Source organism: Talpa occidentalis, unplaced genomic scaffold, assembly GCF_014898055.3.
Source record: "Talpa occidentalis isolate TD23 unplaced genomic scaffold, MPIMG_talOcc4v2.1 talOcc4.13, whole genome shotgun sequence".
Classification (NCBI taxonomy): Eukaryota; Metazoa; Chordata; class Mammalia; order Eulipotyphla; family Talpidae; genus Talpa; species Talpa occidentalis.
In genome coordinates, this window is record NW_023601322.1 from 58,889,408 (window position 1) to 58,908,799 (window position 19,392).

The window sequence follows — 19,392 nt, forward strand, 5'->3', positions numbered from 1 at the left end:
TATACCCAAGTCCATGGAAAGAATCATCACATCCCTAATTCAATGTTATATTGGGATTTTTTTCATCTCAAGAAGTAACTTTACAACAATGTTCTTTAGAAATAAGAAGGTAAATATTAAGAGACTCAACTAAAAGACATAACAGTAATTGTATACAGAAAAAAAGCTGTTGGGAAATATTATTTTTCTTAAGAAATATGGCAGAACAATTAGTCTCTTTGTAAAAATAAATAAAAAGTAACTTAATGAATCCACAAAAGGCAGCTCTATACCAGGCTGCCTGGACCCAAGCCCAACCTCCACCATTGGTAACCATGTCATCATGATCAAGTTTAGGTGTTTGGTCTTTCTGAACCTCAGTTTTCCCATCTGAGAAATGGGGATAATACCAGTATAATCACATAAAGCTGTTATGGGAGACAGCAAATATAAAGGGCTTGAGTGTCCTGTCAATGGAAACTTCTTGCTACTATCATCAGGCTCTCCCAGGCCAACCTAACATCTCTCTTGGCTTAGCCAGGGACACCTGGCCACTCCAGAAGTCCCATTTGTGCCACTGATGGATTGTCTGACCTTGGGCACGTCTCTTCTGCCAGAGGTCCTTTGAGGTGGCTTCAGAAGGTCTCAAAACTTAGCCAGCTCCCCCAGCTCAGAGACCTCAGAGACTCAGGCCCTGCCCAGTGTCCAGCCCCTCCCCCTGAGGGTCATGGCTTTGTTTTCTTCTAAAGATTTCCAAACTCTGTGGTTGCCTTGCCTAGCTAAAAGGGGAAGAAGAGGATCTGCCCAAGGAGGAGGAAGAAGAGGAAGACAAGTCAAAACAGCCTGTGTAGCAGAGAGGGACGTATGTCCAGCGGTCTTGGTCCCTAACCAGCTGGGAGCCCAGCGCCCTGCTACCCTCCAGCGCTGCATCAACCTGCGCCTCCTCTGAGGCCATGGGCCCAGGAGTACTGCTAATCCTGCTAGTGGCCGCAGCTCAGCATGGTAAGAACAGAACCGGGGGCTTCGATGGGGAAAACATGACAGCACGGGCCCCTGCCCTGACGGGAAGGAAGACTGTAACCCTCGTCCCTTGCTGGGCTTCTGCCCCAGCTGTCAGCCCCAAGTCCTGGACTGCAGGTTTGTGGGTTGCATTGGAGAAGCAGTGCAGGGAGAAGAGGGTCTGGACGGGATGGGGGCAGCCCAGTAAGGGCTGCAGACTGGGCACCTGGCCCAGTCAGGTGTTGCTCACCTTGAGTGCTCAACAGGTCCCGCTGCTCTCAGGGCGCATCTACTCACTGGCAGGTGTTGGAGGCAGTGATGGACTAGACAAAAGCAATGCTCTGTGCTCTGACCACCTGAGGGTCCTGTTATAATGCAGATTCCGACTCAGTGGCTCTCAGGTACACCTGAGATTCTGCATTTCTAACAAGCTCCCAGGAGACACCAAGGTTGCTGGTAAGATGGACACTGAGTGTGAGGCTGCAGTGAGCCCGGTGGCTGTGCCAGACTGTGATTCACAGATTGGGAAGGCCAAATGTGGCAGTGGCTGGATGCTGGGAGACCTGGAGGGGAGGGGGGGTGTCAGAAAAAAGAGGTTAATCTCTGATCCAGGCACGGGAGAGGTACAGTTAGAAGGGGAGTATACAGGGTCTGTGGGGAAGAAATGAGGGTTTTGCTAACCAGAGTTTTCAGAGACACAGGCTTCTGGGTCTCAGGAAGGGGAGCTGAGTGGCACACCCCACCCTATCCCATGCCCCAGCAGTGGCAGTGATGCAGTGCTTCCAGCTAGGAGGGATCTTAAATCGAAGTGAAGGGCTGCTGCGTTGCTTGTAGCGATAGTTGGCCAACTGCAACTATTAAGTTTTATCTAGTGCTAACGTGGGGGACAACTTGGGGGAGGACAGGGGTGGGAATGGGATAGAAAGGCAGCCTCTGCTCTGGCTTCTCCCCAGTCCTGGGACTCCTGGACCCCAGGGGCAGGTAGGTCTAATTTCTGAAGAGGAAGCCCATCGAAGTTCTTTTAGTCTAGTCAATCTCATTGGACTTGATCTTTTTTATTGGATGTGATGTATATGCAGTAGAAAGCACAGCTTTTTTTAAAAAAAGATTTATTTATGCATACAAGAACTGGGGTATAGGCCAGAGGTGTGGGGGGTGAGAGGATTCACCAGAGACAGAGTGGGAAGCAGAACAGGTGGATCTATTGAAACACACTGCTGAGGGGAGCAGCGGACGAGGCACGAGAGGTCTGCTGCGCCATGTGGGTCACCTCCCTGGCCAGAGATCGAATTCGTGCTATAGTGGCTGCGGACAGCTTCACAGCGCTGGGTCTTAACCCCTCGTGCCACCAGGGAGGCCCCAGCACAGATTCTTAAGTGTGCATTTGAGGAGCCTTGACAAATGTATGCACTGGTGTACCCACCACCCCAATTAAAATATACTATTCTTCCCACCCCAGAAAGTTCCGTGCATTTTATTTCACTGCCTTGTCCCATCTGCACACCTGAAACCTGCCAGCGGGACATCGTTGGGATAGAAGAGGGTTGTTCAGCATCCAGTGCAGAGGAGAGGAGAGATAGGGTGGCAGACTAGAAGTCTAACTTTTGCCCAGTAGACCAGAGTGATTGAGTAGGGGTGTGGGGGCCACTGTAAGAGAGTGGGGGCATATTGGAGTACTCCAGAGACCAGGAGAGACCTGGGCTGAAGGAGTCTGTGTGTCAAGCCTTATGCAGTGTGTGTGTGCTGGGGAAGGGGATGGAGGTTGGGACGCATCCCAGGCTATCAATGTGGGGGGCCATGAGCCAAGTGTGAGGGGTGGCGAGGTATGCAGCATAGGGGCCATTTGGAGCTGACATGAGAGGGTGAAGATGGGCAGACAGAGTGGGGCCTTGGTCAGTGTCAGCCTTCTCGCTCTGCCCCGGGAGAGGAGGGGGTCTGAGCGGCTGTCCCTTCCTGCCAGCCAAGCCCGCAGTGGGAAGTTGGGTGCGGAAGTTGAGGGTAATAGCCATGTCCTACGTGAATATCTGGACAACAGGACAGAACAAAGCAGGACAGATCTTCCTCTCTGACCGCATTTCCAGGAGACCAAAGCTGGGGTTAGGGGGACAAAGCAACAGAGGGGCGGAGAGAGGCGCCTGTAAGATTGAGTGGGTGCAAAAGCAGAACATAGCATGAAATCACAGAATCCAAGACCTTAGCAGGCAACCATCGCAGACAGTGACATTAAAGATGATGAATTGTTGAGTCTTAGGAGGAGGAGGGCGATTAGAAATGTCGCCTGGTAGCCGAGGGCAGGAGAGGTCCCCGAGCCCAGGCATCATCTCACTGAGCACCCCCAGGACCTGAGGTGGGGCCAGATGGCCCCACTGCATGGAAGAGTAGCCTGAAGGTCAGAGGGGTTAAGCAAACAACCCAGCTGGTTTTGGAGAACCAAGCTGCAGACCCAGACAGGCCCATGCTACAGCCAACGCCCTCCTGCAATAACCCCACTAGGGTCCTGCTGGTGGCAGCAGTAACAGTGCATTGCCCCTTCTGCCGGGATTTGCCAGCAGTCTGCACCTATTCCTAGGGGTCACAGGGTCCAGGAGAGCTGCACCTCCAGATGTGGGCTCTGGGGGTGCTTAGCACTCCATCTCTCTGCACAGGTAGAGCAGTGGCCCATCTCTGATGGGTACAAAATTAGACGTCAACGAAGCCATCCTGAAAGCACATGACAGAGCTTCTACCCATGAAGGGGCCTGGGAAGGGAGGGAGGTGGAAGCACCCATTTAAGGAGCTTTTCTGAAGGACAACGGAGAAGCCCTGAATTCACCCCATGTCCTGGGGGCCAGGGTGCCCCCAAGGCTGGGAATAGATGGGGCCCACTGACTGCACCCCCCAGGGCAGTGAAGGAGTCAGTGGCAGAGCCAGACCCCACAGCCCAGGGTGTTCTGATGCCCAGGGCACCCCTCTCTTGGGGATCTATCCCCTGGACAGGGGACAGTGGCCAGGAAGGCCAGGAAGCAGAAGTGAGAACATCCTTGGGAGAGGGCTGCAGGCTGAGAGGAAACCGGGGGCTGGACTGTCGCCAGCAATGTGTTTCCGCCCACACAGGCTGGGGGTGGGTGGGGGGGACTGGCAGTCCCTCCAAAGCACTGAATCAGCTCTCACTTCCCTCCTTCGTCCCTATTTTCGGCCCTGGAAAAATGCTGACACTGCAGAGGCAACCGGCCTTCTTCCCGGAGGGACTGATATGGTTTTCAAGTTCTCTTTTCTCCTTCAAGAAAATATTCCTTAAAAGAGATTGGCTCTCCAGTAAACAGTAGTGCCCGGGTGATCTATAGAGGGTAGTCGAGATAGAAAAGGCAACGATTAACCCTAAGTGAGTATTTATTTGGTGACAGGTGACGTCCTAAAGGCGTTCTATGTCTTTTTTATATTTTTATTATATATAATTATTTTATTTTATATATTTTTTACATCATTTTTCATTTTTGCACAATGTATGCATTTTCATCTTGGTTATATTCCCAATACAATTCCCATACCCCCTGCTTATTTTGACCCTAATCCCTCCTCCCCACCCACCCCCCCTATAGTGTGTCTCTGGTTTATAGTTGCTTGTTGATTTTGATTTGACACAGAATCATTACTTCAAAAGGGCACCTGCACCCCTATGTTTGTAGCAGCACTATTTACTATAGCCAAGCTATGGAAACAACCCAAATGCCCAAAAATAGATGACTGGATCAAGAAGATGTGATACGTATATCATAATGGAATATTACTCAGCATTCAAAAAGATAAACTCATGCAATTTGCAGCAACATGGATGGTGCTGGAAGGGATCATGCTCAGCGAAATAAGCGAGAAAGAAAAAGAAAAATACCGGATGGTTTCACTCATAGCAGGAATCTAGAAAACCTAAATAAGGGACCAGGAAAAAGACTAATTATAATAAAGTAAAAATCAAAATCAATAAGCAACTATAAACAAGGCTTTCCATATATTTAAACCACCCTAAATTCCAATAATTGGACACAACTTTTGCCCCTATTTTATCGTGGGGAAACTGTGACGCAGCCTCTGAACCACCCGCTGTGCTATAGTGTGGGAGTGGGCACAGCAGAAGACTCCTGGAACCTTCTAACTCAGCTGGGTGAACACCCAATACCCCTCTCTTTTTCCCCACAATGAAATCTGGGGACTTTGTCATACAGTCCCTTCATTTGCTTCTTCCTTCGCCATTCAAGCCCCCTGTTTTGTGCGAGGCCCCGGGCTCGGGGGAAGCAGTGCAGCCTTCTTTGTACAGGGGCCAAGGAGTCTGCTCCTGGCAAGAAGATGCAATCCCAGCCAGGGAGACTGCAGCAGGAGGCTAGGGGAGCCCCGGTGGAATATGTGGGAGTGGAAGATCAAGAAAGCTCCCGGTCCCCTTTCTCAAGGGGGCGTGTTGCACACTCAGGTATGGGGTAAGGAGCTGAGCAAATGACCAAAGAGTGGGGCAGCACTTGTTCAAGATGACCCCGCAGGTCACAGCTGAACCCAGCATACCCTCCTGAGAGGCAGGGGTGACTCAGAGGCCTTTCAGGCCTCACTTCTGATTGCCACCCTTTCCACTAGCTCGAGGGGCCCCGGTGATAGAGCCCAGCGGCCCTGAGTTGGTCGTGGAGCCAGGCACAGCAGTGACCCTGCAATGTGTGGGCAACAGCAGAGTGAAGTGGGAAGGCCCCATCTCCCCCAGCTGGACCCTGGACCATGCCTCCGTCAGCAGCACTATGACCACCACCAATGCCACCTTCCAAAACACGGGGACCTATCGCTGCACAGAGACTGGAGACCAGTTTGGGGGCAGCACCGAGATCCACCTCTACGTCAAAGGTGAGGACTCTGAGACCACTGCCAAGAGGCCTGGCCTGGCAAGTCCCATCAGGACGGGGCTTCCCATTTCCTGGGTACCTGCTGTGCACAAGGACCTGGGGCCAGGCCTGATTTCAGGTAGTCCTCATAAGAACCCTGTGAGGCATCCTCTATGGCATGACCAACTCCCAGGGGGCTTACACAAAAGTCACACAGCATTAAGTAGGGGGGCTGAACCAGACCCCAGGATCCCCACTCTGAACCTTGCCAGCATTGTGTGACCTCTGGTAAAACAGCATCTCCAAGTCTCCCTATCACCAGTGTCCAGGGGCCGCATAGTCTGGTGCAGATATGACGCTGTGTCACCCTCTCCTCCAGACCCTCTTCATCCCTGGAGGCTGCTGGCAGAGGAGGTGACTGTGTGGGAAGGTCAGGACGCGCTGCTGCCCTGCCTGCTCACCAACCCAGCGCTGGCAGGCAACGTCAAGCTGTTCCGGACACGCCAGCGAGCGGTCAATAGCCAAACCAACTACTCCTTCTCACCCTGGGATGGCTTCACCATCCACAAGGCCAAGTACACTGATAGCAAGGACTACGAATGCAGCATTTGGGTAGGCAACACGTGGATGTCATCGCTTGGCATCTCGCTCAGAGTACAGAAAGGTACGTGGGGTAGGAGGACCAGGCACAGCAGGGGCCAGGGGCAGAAAGCATGGCCAGGCCTGGCTCTGGAGGGAGGGAATGGGTTGTCTCCTCCTTTCACTTCTTTCTTCCAATTGCACCATGTTCATCAACGGGCACCTCCTGGGGCAATTGCGAGGTATGTTGGCAGGGAGTCAGACCACATGCCAGTCAATACCTCAATGGCCAAGGTCACGTCAGAGCAGAGGACTCTGTGAAGATATTAAACAAGGCGATGGAGAGGGTAGGGAAGGGGATTTTACTGGTGTTGAAATGTGAACAATGAGGAGACCCTCAAAGAGCTACTGTCATAGAGGAAATAACGCAAAGTCAAGGTCCCAGCACTGCAGGAACAGGAGGGCCAGAGCGCTCCACACCCTCAGATGAGGATTTCCCACTTAGCAGCAGCCTGGAGCTGGTGCTGGTCACTGGGCATGTGAAGGAAGGGTGGCAGGCACATGGGACAGGGAGCTGGTGGGTGCATGGGATGGGGAAGAGGGGGTGCAGGAACTAGCTGTGTGAAGCCTCTCTCCTTACCTCCAGGCCCTGCCAGCTGGTGACCAGGGGTCTGGTTTCTGGAAGGACAGGTGTGAGTAGGCAGGAAAACTCAGCACTTGGGCTGAAGACAGGTCAGGTCCCTATCAAGAGGGCCAGGGTCAGAGTGGCCTCACAGGCCCAAAGCCTGAGCATACAGGAAGTCAAGGACTGACCCCAGCTGTGTGGGCAGAGGAGGCCATGGGGGCCGTCTCCCCCAACATCATCTTGCAGAGCCCTGGGTTGTCTGGCAGCCAGGAGGCTTGAGCCCCAGTTCTGCCGTGACCCCTTTGGTGGCCTTGCATGAGTCCTCAGTGTGTCTGGACCCTGGGAGACTAGATTAGGTCATCTCTCAGCAACAGCAACCACCATGAATATTAATTCAATGCCTACTATGTGGCAGGCCGAGGGAGCTGCTAGGGATACAGCCTTGACGGATAGGCCATCCTACTGAGGGAGACAGATGGGAGAGAGAGTAAATAATGCGCCAAGTGTGATGAACAAGAAACCAAGCCATAGAAAGCTGGGGGTGGGGGTGGGGGAGGATGGGAGGCTCATTCAGCTAAATTGGTCACACAAGCCCTCTTTGGGGAATTTTTGAACTAGAGATCTCTTGGTCTCTTGAGCTGAAGGATGAGAATAGCTGCCCATTCAGAGATGAGGAATGTAAGCATTCCAGGAGGGAAGGGAAGGTGCAAAGGTTGTGGGGTGGGGGGAGACCAGTGTGACTCGGCCTGGGGCTGTGGGAAGGACTGTGGCGGTTTTTCCAGCTGCACAGCGGAGAGGCATTGTCCAAGTACATCCTTAAGCACTTACTCGGCTGTTTGCAGGGGTCTCGTTTATAGAGGGGCCGGGGGTGTGAGGGCCCAGGGAGGCGTCCAGGAGGCTGTAGCAGTCTGGAGGAGAGAAGAGAATTTGAATGGTGGGGGGACCACAGAGCAGTGGTGATGATGAAAGGAAACAGACTTTCCCAGGCCTATTTAGGAGATAGCACTTGCTGTGGGCCCTGTTGGGGCGTCAAGTGCTGCCTCCAAGGCTGGGGATGAGAGACTGCTGGGGTGGCCTGTGGCAGAGAACAGGTGACAGCTTGGCCCGGGTATTCACGGGTCCCTTCCTCTGGTTTCAGTCATCTCAGAGCCTCCAAAATTGACAATGGAGCCTGCAGAACTCATTCGGATTCAAGGAGAGTCTGCCCAGATCGTGTGCTCAGCCAGCAACGTTGATATTAATTTCGAGATCTTCCTCCAGCAGGGAGGCACCAAGGTCAGTTCCTGGAAGGACAGCGGGTGATGTCTGCCCCAGCCCCTAAAATCAGGGCCCGCACCTCTAGCCCACCCCAGCTGGTTTTCTGGGGCACCGCCCAGGCCCAGAGAGGAGAGCGGACTCACCCAAGACCTGGGCCGACCAGTAGCTTACCCAGACCCAGGACTGATGCTCATGTAGCTGCCTCCTGGATGGGGCGGCAGCACCCTGGCCCCCTGTGCCCCAGCTTGCAGGCAAGAGCCGGATGCCAGCTCACTTTGGACTTAGCAAGGGGTTCCTAGGCCACCCTGGAATTCCAGGGATATAAGGGCTGCTTCAGAAAGACTTTGGGGGGAGGGGAGGGTTCCTAGGAAGTGGCCTTTCCAAGAACCCTTGCCATCCCACTGAGCCAGGCACACCCCACACCACCCACATGTAAACCCACACAAGCTCTTCACTATCACCCCAGGAGCAGGGCTCAGTGGTAGTCCCATTTTATAGAGGGAGAAACTGAGGCTCAGAGTTCAGCCCCTTGTCCAAGGAAAGGCACATAGTAATTCTTAAAAACTGAGGAAATGAACCCCAATCTTTCTAATGTGTAAGCAATCCATGTGTATCTTTTCTATTCCCTTTGGCTACAGCTCACAATTAATCAAAAAACCGACTTTGTTGAAAAACGTTACCAAAAAAACCTGACCCTCAACCTCGATCACGTAGACTTCCAAAATGCTGGCAACTACTCCTGCGTGGCCTCCAATCCCCAGGGCATCAGCTCCATCTCCATGGCCTTCCGGGTGGTAGGTGAGCATCAGGGAGGTGGGGGCTTCTGGGGGGAGGAGGTATGTGAAGGAGGGTGCTAATGGCAGAAAGGAGACACTGTTAAGAAGAACCCCTCTCAAACCCCCTCATCCTGGACCTGGCTGGGGCCACAACTCTGGGAGCCTTCCCAGACCCTCCCCACAGTGTGTTGCTGCATTTCCACGCAGTCCTATTTTGTTCTTCTGGCATCAGTGTCCAGGAGTTCCCTGCTGGACCTGGTTGACCCCTGCCTTTCCTGCATGCCTGGGGCGCTTACATCGCACAGACACGTGAAACAGCCATGATCATCCAGTGACACTGAAGGGTCCCTCAACCCAGGCAGGCACAAAGTGGCCTATAAACTGGGACAGGCAGAGTGGAGGTGGGCTAGCCAGGCTAAAGTGTGGGAAAGGAAGCAGAACAGCATCTCTAGAAGAGGGGGCAGCATAGCCACATCCCAAAGACGGTGACACCGTGAAGGAAGTTGCCGACCTCGGGAATGTGGAGGAGGGGCGACCATCAGAGAGAGACGGGAGCAGAGTTCAGATGACAAAGAGGCCTTGGAGCGGGAAGGGAGCTGGCCTTGTTCCCCACTCGGGGTCATGGAGAGTTTTAAAGAGAAAGGTGACGGCATCGGACTGCACAGAGGAGGTCCCACGTGGCGCTCGGGGGTCCAAGCTCCTGGGCCATGTTCCAACCTGCCTCTAGCAACGCTTAGGGTGAGTTGCTTAACCTCTCTGTGCCTCAGTTTCCCCATATGTGAAATGGAGATAGTAACAGTTACTGCTTCATAGGTTTCCTGTGAGTATTAAGTGAGTGCTGAGTAAAAAGTACTTAGAGCAGCACCCAGCACACGGTAAACACTGTCTCAGAGTGGGCCAGACGCCATCCTAGAAGGCTGAGGCAGTGCATGTGCCCTGGGGAGGTGGGGGCTGGAGGACAGCATGGTCCAGGCTGGAGGTGGCCAAGAGTGCTGGACCATGCTGCAAAACAATCTAGGAGGAACGATGGACAAGACTCCGTGGCTGCTGGAGTGAAGGAGAGGCGCCCAGAGGAACTCTAGCTGTCTGGCCACAGGCTCCGGTGGGAGGCAGTGGCGGTCTCTGGGCTGGGCATCCAGCAGCAGGCAGGAGTTTCTTCAGAGCAGGGACAGGCTGTGAGTCAGTCAGTCTGGCATGCCCCGTATGTTCAATGTCACAGGAAACAGGGGAGGAGGGAGAGAACCCTGAGCACCTCTGCGTATATGCGGTGATGTGGGTGCCCTCCTGTGCTGGGTGCTTGGGGGCAAGGAGGAGAGGAGCCCCTAGAACCATCTCCCAGCTACAAGGGTTGCTCCTATGTTTACTGGGAGTCTCTCGATAAATGTGACCCTTCACACCTCTGGGCAGATGCTGTTCCAGATGCTGAGGACGGCTGCAGATGAAATGATACGAAACCCACTGCCCATGTGAAACTGTGCTTGAGTTGAGAGAAGACAAGCAATGAGGAATATAAAACACAAATCAACTCTAAGGGTTTGCAGTATAAAATAGGGTGGTCAAAAAATAAAATAATAAAATAAAATAGGGTGGTCAGCAAGGACCTTCTGACCAGGGAGCTGGCCATTAAGCACGTGATGTTGGGGAAGGAGAGAGTTTGCAGACGCTGGGGAAGGGCGCACCGGGCAGAGTCAAGTCCCCAGGGCGGCATCGGGCTCACCACATGAGAGGAGCATGTGTCAGTGTGGTAGGGTGGAGGCCAGAGGAAGAGCGTGCAGAGAGATGGAGAGGAGGGTGGCAGATTCCACAGTGCCCTGTGGGCCAATGTGAGGGCGTGGGCTTTTCCTCTTGAGAAAGATGGGGTGTCACTGGAGTGTCAGGGCAAAGGAGTGATGTGATCTGACTTGGAGTAATGAGATTTAACATGATGCTGGTGCTTTGTCGAGGGCTCTGCAGAGAGACAAGGAGAGAAGCAGGGGGACCAGGTAGGCTACAGTAATAGCCTGAGCTGGAGGTGATGGTCGCTCTATTGGGGTGGCAGTAATGGAGGTGGTGGGAATAACTGGAGTTTGGATGGGTGGATGGATTCAGCGACGGGTGGATGGATTCAGGGCCAGACGGATGGTAAGGAGACAGTGAAGACAAGAGCTTCCGTGCCCTAAAAACTCTGGATTAGTTGGGAAGACCCCGATGCAGGAAATAGTGTAGATGTGGGCCTCACGAATGTGCGGAGTGCAGAGCGGGCAGAGTCCCTGGGGGCTGGAGGCTTCTTAGAGGGGCTGTGCCTTTAATGAGCATGAGGCAGACCTAAATAAAAGCCGGTGTTCCTGTTGGAAGAAATGGCTGGAGCAAACCTCCAGGGTTGGAATGACTGTAACATATTCAAGCAACTTTAGGAGACCCAGACAGTGGAGCATCAAGTGTGTGCCTGTCAGGAGAGGGGAGTTGTCAAGATGGCTATTGGGAGACTTAACTGAAGAGAGTCTTGAATGCCCAACTGAACAGTGTTGGTGATGGGGATCCACAGGGGGTTTTTGAGCAGGCACCTCATAGGGAAGAAGCACGAATTTAAGGGTTCATAGAGTTGAGTGAGGAGAAGAACCCTTAGAGGTCATCCAGTCCAGGGCTTTTTGCAAAGCTTTGGGGATCTTAAGAAGGCCTTTTAGGGGCTTTCACAAGGGGCATGGAGAAGCTGAGTGAATGGGGGTTCTTACCACAACTGCCTTGTCTGAAATGCAACCAGAGCAGCTTGATTTTAATTCATGTGAGATTTAACTAGAAGGAACTGGCCAGGATCTTTTCAGATACAGGTAACAGACACCAACTCAAACTGGCCTCATCAAGAGTGTTTTTATTGACCTTATACCTGAAAATCTCATGGGTTGAGTTTCAGGCGCAGATGGATCTAGGAATTCAGACAATGTGGACAAGAATCTGTTGCTTCCCAACAGATTCTCTCAGCTCTACATTATTTTGTGTATCTTGCCCTCAGGCAGGCGTTCCCCTGGTGGGACCCCACACAGCACTCCCATAGAATGAGAGCATCTCTTTTCCCAGAGTTCCATCAAAAAAACACCGGAAATGATTGTCATGGACTCATGGACTCACATGCCTTTCCCAAGCCAGTCACTGATCCACCCTGATTGGCTGGCCTGGATGTCATGGCCACTTTAGGTTTGCTATGGTAGCCACATTAACTAAACTATTACCAGAAGGAAGATGGGGCATGTGAAAAAAAAACAAGATTTATTTGATCTCTCATTATACAAATAAAGAGGTAGCAGCACCAAAGAGCACAGGAATTTGCCCAGGTTCTCCCAGGGACTCGGTGAAGAGTAGAGTTTGGAGGTCCAGGCTTGGGGGTTGGGGGTGAGGAAGAGATGTCAGAGGGCACTGTGGGGAGGGTGCTCAGTGCAGTAACTGGATGGATAAGTGGATGACTGATTGAACAAACAAACTGGGACATCTTCCCTCTAATGCCAGGTCCCTGTGTGTTCTGCTTTCCAGAGAGTGCCTACCTGTACTTGACCTCTGAGCAGAACCTCGTCCAGGAAGTAACTGTGGGTGAGAAGCTTGACCTCATAGTCCAGGTGGAGGCCTACCCGGCCCTGCAAGCTTTTAACTGGACCTACCTGGGACCCTTCTCTGACCACCGGCCTAAACTCAATTTTGATATCAGGCAGGACACATACAGGTACCAGCCATGAGCTCCCGTCTGCGTGGCCAAGTAACCAGGTGGGGAATGCTTGAGCCAGTAGTCAGGACCCTTGGGTCATGGCTCCAACCTGCTTGGTGACCTTGAACAAGTCCATCCTCTTTCTGGTCTCACTTTCCTTGACAATGTCAAACCTCAATATCACTCATCTCTGAGATTTAGATCAAATTGGCATACCCCTTGGTCTGACATCCTTGGGAAATCTGGTGACCGCCTCAAGAATTCTTCCATTTCTGGGAGTTGTTCAGAATCTTGCTTATCTCATAAGCACGATGCTTGAGAAATCTCTTTTTCCCATTTTACAGACTGTGTCCTCAGAATCTCAATTTCCCATCCCAAGTGGTCTAACTAGGTAGTTTTCTAAACAAGACAGTTCCTCCCTAAAAGGCATACTGATCAGGAATTAAAGTGTAGTTTCTTCATTCTGCTGTATCTGAGCGAGAGAGCACACCTCGATGGAGGACAGCGAATGCTGTAACTCCCCCCAACACACACAGTCCGGACACATGGCCCCAGTATATTTTGAATGTTTCCTGAAGTCTAGATGCAGCCAGAGTCCTTCTCAACACAACCTCCAGACAGTATTTCCAGGGCCAAATTTCCAGTATTTCCCTGGGCCAAATAATCCCTTCAACATCTTCCAATTCCCGAGATTCTGTTCTCTTTCTGCTGAAGCCCAGAGCCTCCTCGACTCCTGGACTCTTGCTTGTTTGTTTGAGTTGACAAGGATGTTCCCTTGTCTTCCTCTCCCTCCTCCCAAGTCCTTTCTCCTTCCTTCTGGTCCACATACAGTAGCAACAGTGTGGAAAGGAGCAGTAGCGATCCCCTCGGACACAGCTGTCTGGGGCCACTCAGCAGAGGGCAGACGAGCCTGGAAACCAAGAGCCACCCCCTGAGCCCTTGTGACAGGTGCCTCCTAATTGTGACTGAGTCGTTTGAAAAGGTTAAATTCTTTCCATTTGCATGGCAGGTGTTAGTCTCCTCAGAACGGGCAGGTGTGGAAAGGAGATGTAGACAGAAAGCTGGCTGCCTCAGAGGCCCTGTGAGTTCCACAGGCTTAGCCCCGAGTGGCCAAAACATGTCCAAGTGAGACTTGGCCATCTGTTATCATTTATTTCTTCAAAATGTATTTATTGCCTAAACTATACATGCTCATTATGCACACTTTATAAAATAGAGCTTAAAAAAGGAGTGAAACAAAAAATTACCTGGAATCAGCCAATAAGTGTGCTTGTTCTCACTTGCTTTCCAGGTCTTTTCCGTCACAACAGGTATCCATTCCATGAGCACCAAGAGTCAGGCTTAACGTCGGACACTCTGAACACATACCCTTTATTCCGCAGGCCGAGTCTGTGAAGGCAATACAGTCAAGGTCGCCTTCCCCAAAAGGGAAGAGAAGGCTCTGAGAGGCTAAGTTCATGTCTAAAGTCACACAGCTAAAAACAGCAGCACGAGGACTTGAACCCTAGTGTCTGGTAGCCCCATGGCCATACCTAACTCTCACCCCACTCACAGTCCCTATGGGTAGGGTTGGCCCTTTGGCATTGGCAACAGGCCTGAGCCTGGTGTTTTCAGCAGGGCTCAGTGACCATGTGAAAGCAGGTGCTCCCGGTGCCCCCACTTTACAGACCTCGCCTCTACTGAACCTCAGGACAGGGCCACTTTATAGACAAGAGAACCATTTAAGGAGGGGGGGTTCCCAATGTTCCTGGCCTGTGCCTGGCTCAGCGTGGGTCTGTGTGCTTGGAAGCTTTGTCAAAAATAAAGCACAGGCCTTCAGGACTGTTGTCTGAGCCCTGCTGTCCTGGTGGGGTTGATCAGGAATGGGGCGCATCCTGATGGCCAGCTCCTCTCACGCAGATACACCTCCACCCTCTCCCTGCCTCGACTGAAGCCCTCTGAAGCCGGCCGCTACTCCTTCCTGGCCCAAAATGCCGGAGGCTGGAAGGCCCTCACCTTTGAGCTCACCCTTCAATGTGAGTGATGTGGGGATATAGGGTCTTTGGGCTGCTGGGAGAGTTGGGGGGGCCTGGTGGAAAGCAGGCTTGTGAAGGGCTGCTGAGTTCCGGGAACTGGGGGCTGATCCATCCCTCCTTCACTCCTCCTTTCTTTCTCAGACCCCCCAGAGGTCAGAATCACGTGGATCTCCATCAATGGTTCTAAGGCCCTACTTTGTAATGCCTCTGGGTTCCCCCAACCCAACGTGACCTGGCTGCAGTGCCAGGGCCACAGTGAAAGGTAAATGGGTTCGCTTGCCTTCCTCGCTAGGCCCGCGGGCTGGGAAAAGGTGCCCCCAAACTCCAAGTCATGCTTTGGTCTTCCAGGTGTGATGAGGCCCAAGGACAGGTCATGGAGAGCTCATACTCCAAGGTCCTGAGCCAGGAGCCCTTCCACAAGGTGACTGTACAGAGCCTGATGGCCCCTGAGACCTTGGAACACAACAAGATGTACGCGTGCAGGGCCCACAACAGTGTGGGGAACAACTCCCAGGCCTCCTGGCCCATCAGCACAAGTGAGCCCCCTCTAGGGCATGAAGGGTTGGGGGACCAGGAACAGCACTGCCTTAGGGAGCCAGAGTTCACCCATAAGCAGACTCTACCACTCCAGGTCCCTCCCAACCCAAGATCTCCTGAAGCAGAGGCACAGGAGGTCTAGGGCTGTGGGCTGGAAGTCTGGAGAAGCAGGCGTGAGGTGCAGAGAGAAAGCAACCTGAATCATGTGTGGCCTAGTCCGGCCCCTCTCCTCCCACCCCTGCCCTTGACCTCCCAAGCATGCACGTGCCTGCTGTGTGCAGTGTAGTGGTGCCTCCATGGCTTGGCTGGGTGAGAGGCAGTGACAAATGAGTGAGCCCAGCCTGCACAGCTTTCTCCACCTCTCCCAGACAAGGCCTTTAAAACCATCAGAGACATCACCCCGAGGCTGACGTCAGGCCCAGGCAGTCTAAAGGGGATGACCTTGTCTGTGCTGCACAGGGCTCCGTGTGCTTGCATTCTGATTCCCAGTCCCATGGCTGCAGAGACCACTGAACCTCAGGCTCCCCCTAACAAGTGGGCCTTGGTGTCCACTGTGGGCCAGGCCCGGCCAGACTTTCGGGCCCAAAGAAGACACAACAGGTACCTCTGCCTGACTCAGAGGTCGCTCTTAGGTAGCCCAGCTGCTACCTTGGCCCAGCACTGAGCTGCCTGCGGCCGCCCTGTCTGGCCTAGTAGCCGGTGGCCCTCTAGTAAAACACAGCCCGCATTTTCTTCAACACTGGCCCTGGGCCGCATTATCTCAGTGAACTCGCCCATCAGGGTGGTCAGTGCTGTTTTCCTTCCCACATAGGGGATCGTTTTGGCCCTGAGGCTGAGGGAGAAGTCACAGGTTCCTCATCACACACCTCCTAAGGAGCAAAGATGATATTTGGCCTTAGACCTGGCACCGTTAATCTGGGCAAAAGGGAAAGAGATTACGTCCCTCAAACTCAAGAGAACTAGGGCTGCTGGTCTGGGAAGACGAGACCCAGGGCCTGTGGTCCCCACTTTCAGGCTCTCAGAAGGGCTGTGTGATTCCAAAGGGCACTGCCTGGTGAACCCCCATCACTGGGGCGAGGGGTGAAACCCTGGCTGGGCACTGGGTCAGGCTGCTGCAGGCGGCACCTCGCACTGGCAGGGGCACAACTGTGTAACCCCAGGAGCTGCCGCAGCTGCAGGAGGCTACAGCTCCAGACAGGGTTTGGGGCACAGTGGGCTATCCGTCCTGCTCCTGCAGATGGAGAGTCTGCAGGAAGGCTCTCTGAGGCTCTGGGGGCTTCTGGTGAGAGGACACTCGGTTCGGTCAACCAGCATTTATTGAGCACCCACTGTGTTCCAGGTAGCCCAGTGGGGAAGGAGGCCCTTCTGCTGCTCACTCCTCTGCTCCACCCCTTCCAGGCTCATCTGTGCAGCAATCCGAGGAGGCCCTCTTCACGCCAGTGCTGGTCGCCTGTGTGTCCATCATGGCCTTGCTGTTGTTACTGCTGCTGCTGCTCTTGTACAAGTACAAGAAGGTGAGCCAGGCAGGGGTGGGAGGGCAGCCGGCACCCAAAGAGCCAGACCCCAGGACAGTGCCACCCTCCATGTGGACCCACCCTCTGGTTCCCAACACCTGCTTATCCTGTCAGCCACTGTGCAGCCAACAGCTCGTTACTTCAGACCAGTGTGGGTCAGGAGTGCGTGAGCCAGGACAGCTCAAGGCTCTGCCCTCACTGAGTTCGTGCTCTAGTGCAGGAAATGGCCATTGAGCCACAAGCACAAGGTGCAGGGAATTGGGACAGTGAGAACATGGAGCCTGACACGGCACGGGCAAGGGCGTCACCCCCAGATGGCCATGGCTGAGGGAGGAGGAAGGCCTGGCCACCGTTCCATTTGATTGTTTAACATTAGTCAAAGCTGCCTCTTCTTGCACATTGCCATGGAGCGTGCTGCTGTCCCTGCGAATGTCCACTCAGGGACAGTGGGTCCAGGGGCTTGACGGAGCATGCCGCCTGCATCCGCTCTTGGGTGGCCTCGGACACCACAGCTTGGAGATGGCATCAGTAATTTCATTTTACAGAGTGGCAGGTTGAGGTTCTGAGAGACTGAGACAGTTGCCCTCATCCACAGCTGGTCGATGGCAAATTGGTTTTTTGAAAGCTGAGCCTTCATCCATTGTGCAAAATGCTCACTCATCTCCTTCACCTCACAGCCCAGAGGCAGGGACTGTGACATCAGCATTTTACAATAAGGAAACTGAGGCATACTCAATTGAAGAATGTGCCTAAGATCCCAGGTGCCTCCTTGCCAGAGCCCAAGGCCCCCACCTCTGACCCAGCTGCCTCCCTACACAAAAGAGTGTGTCTGCTACAGTCAGGGCTGGGCTGGGGGTTGGGAGAGGGCAGAGGCGGCTGGCAGGGAGGGACACAGGAGGAGGTGGCTGGGCATTGGTGGGACGTAGAGGAAGGGGGTCAGCAGGGGAGATATGACTCAGGAAAGGTCTCTTGTCTAGAACTCCACAGCCCTAGCACTGGCAGAGGCCATCCAAGCCCCAGGGCCCACTTCTTAAACCAGGCCCTCAGGGACGTCAGAGGAGAAGGATCAAGAGGGCCTCATGGCACAAGATGGGGAGCCAAGGACAATGAGTCAGCCAAATTCACATGGCAAAAATGCGTCAGGACTGGGCCCTGCTTTCTTGGGGCTGCACTCAGATCTGCCTCCACACGCTGGGAGCTGGCATGAGCTGGAGTCCTCTGGGGTTCTCCCATACCCCATCTGCCCAATATACTCCACGTCTTCTTCTCACACTGAAACCCCAAGGCAGGTATGGAGAAGAAAAGGCAGCAAAGGAGTCCAACGAGGTGGATTCTTCACCCCAACTCACATCACTCTTGTTCAAATGCACTGAAGGCCTTGAGTCTCTGGGCTGGGGTCCAACCCCTCAGACCCTGAGTCTATCCCCCACCTGCCTCTTTCAGACAACACAGTTGTGTGTCACTTAACAGCAGGGCTAGGTGCTGAGAAAGGTTTTCAAGGGACCATGTCATTACGGAACCATGGAGTGTAATGGTACACCCCGAGATAGTTGGCCTACTATGCGCCTCGTCTGTGCAGTGTAGTCTCTTGGGACCACCAACACAGATGTGTCCACCATTGACCAACATCATTAAGTGACTACACACGACTACTTCCAGAACCTACGTTGGTCTCCTCGCTGCCCCTTTGCATGCATTGCTCTTCTGTGGGGCAGATGGGGTGTGGAGGACCCCAGCTCTTCTGCTCATGCCAGCTTGCAGCATGTGGAGGCAGATCTGACAGCAGTCCCAAGAAAACAGGCCCAGGCCAAGATTTGAGGGCCCCGGGCCCAGCCCTGAGTCAGTTTTGCCATGTGAACTTGGCTGAGTCACTGTCCTCAGTTTCCCCTCCTGTGCATGAGGCCCTCTTGGCAATTGTCTTCGGATGTCCCTAAGGGCCTGATTTAAGAACCGGGGCCTGGGGCTTGGGCGGTTCTGGGTCTGAACTCTGCCTGTGCCAGTGCTCTGGCTGTGGGACTCTGGGCAAGCTGGGATCTCTAAGCCTCAGTGTCTCCATCTGTGTGGTGGGGTTAATACCTGCAGCCACCCACAGGCTGCCGTGAGGATTCACCAACGTGAAGCCTACAGAGAGGACTCACTCAGCAGGATGAGAATGGAAGCTTCCCAGGAGGAAGTAGGCTTGGAGTTAGCTCATGTACCCTGAGCCCGGAGGAGTCTGAGGTTGGGCATCTCCTTCACTACACACCAGTGTGGTTGTTGGGCCCTGCTCGCCCACCTCCGGGACGGGCCCTCACTCACGCTTGTGGCCGCCTGTTCCTTCTCTGAGCAGTTCTGACTATTGCAAGTTCTTCCTTATAGGGAGCTGAAAGCTGTCTCCTGTGGCCAGTGGCATGGCCTCCTCAGCCCAGGGGAGCTTTGCAGACATCCCAGAGAAACACCCAGTTCCCCTCCAGCCCTTCACTCCTCCACTGTCCAGCCCCTTGGCCAGCATGGTTTAGGGACACCGTACCCCTTCTCTGCAGGATCGTTACTTGGAATGTGTACTCGCGTTCATCTCATTTCCCACCCGGGAAATTCACCTGTCCCCTGAGCCCAACCAAAGC

The 19,392-nt window shown here is 53.6% G+C and overlaps 1 protein-coding gene across 1 annotated transcript in view; it reads left to right on the top strand.

Moving 5' to 3' along the window:
- Positions 1-758: 758 nt before the first annotated feature.
- CSF1R (colony stimulating factor 1 receptor) overlaps positions 759-19,392 on the top strand; it is a 28,970-nt gene continuing 10,336 nt past the window's right edge. The window contains exons 1-10 of the mRNA XM_037508956.2: positions 759-981; positions 5,578-5,835; positions 6,193-6,477; positions 8,156-8,292; positions 8,913-9,072; positions 12,555-12,741; positions 14,623-14,738; positions 14,880-15,000; positions 15,087-15,274; positions 16,674-16,789. Of these exons, the coding sequence (XP_037364853.1) occupies positions 933-981; positions 5,578-5,835; positions 6,193-6,477; positions 8,156-8,292; positions 8,913-9,072; positions 12,555-12,741; positions 14,623-14,738; positions 14,880-15,000; positions 15,087-15,274; positions 16,674-16,789 (1,617 nt within the window). The 5' untranslated portion in view covers positions 759-932. The remainder of the gene's footprint in view (positions 982-5,577; positions 5,836-6,192; positions 6,478-8,155; positions 8,293-8,912; positions 9,073-12,554; positions 12,742-14,622; positions 14,739-14,879; positions 15,001-15,086; positions 15,275-16,673; positions 16,790-19,392) is intronic.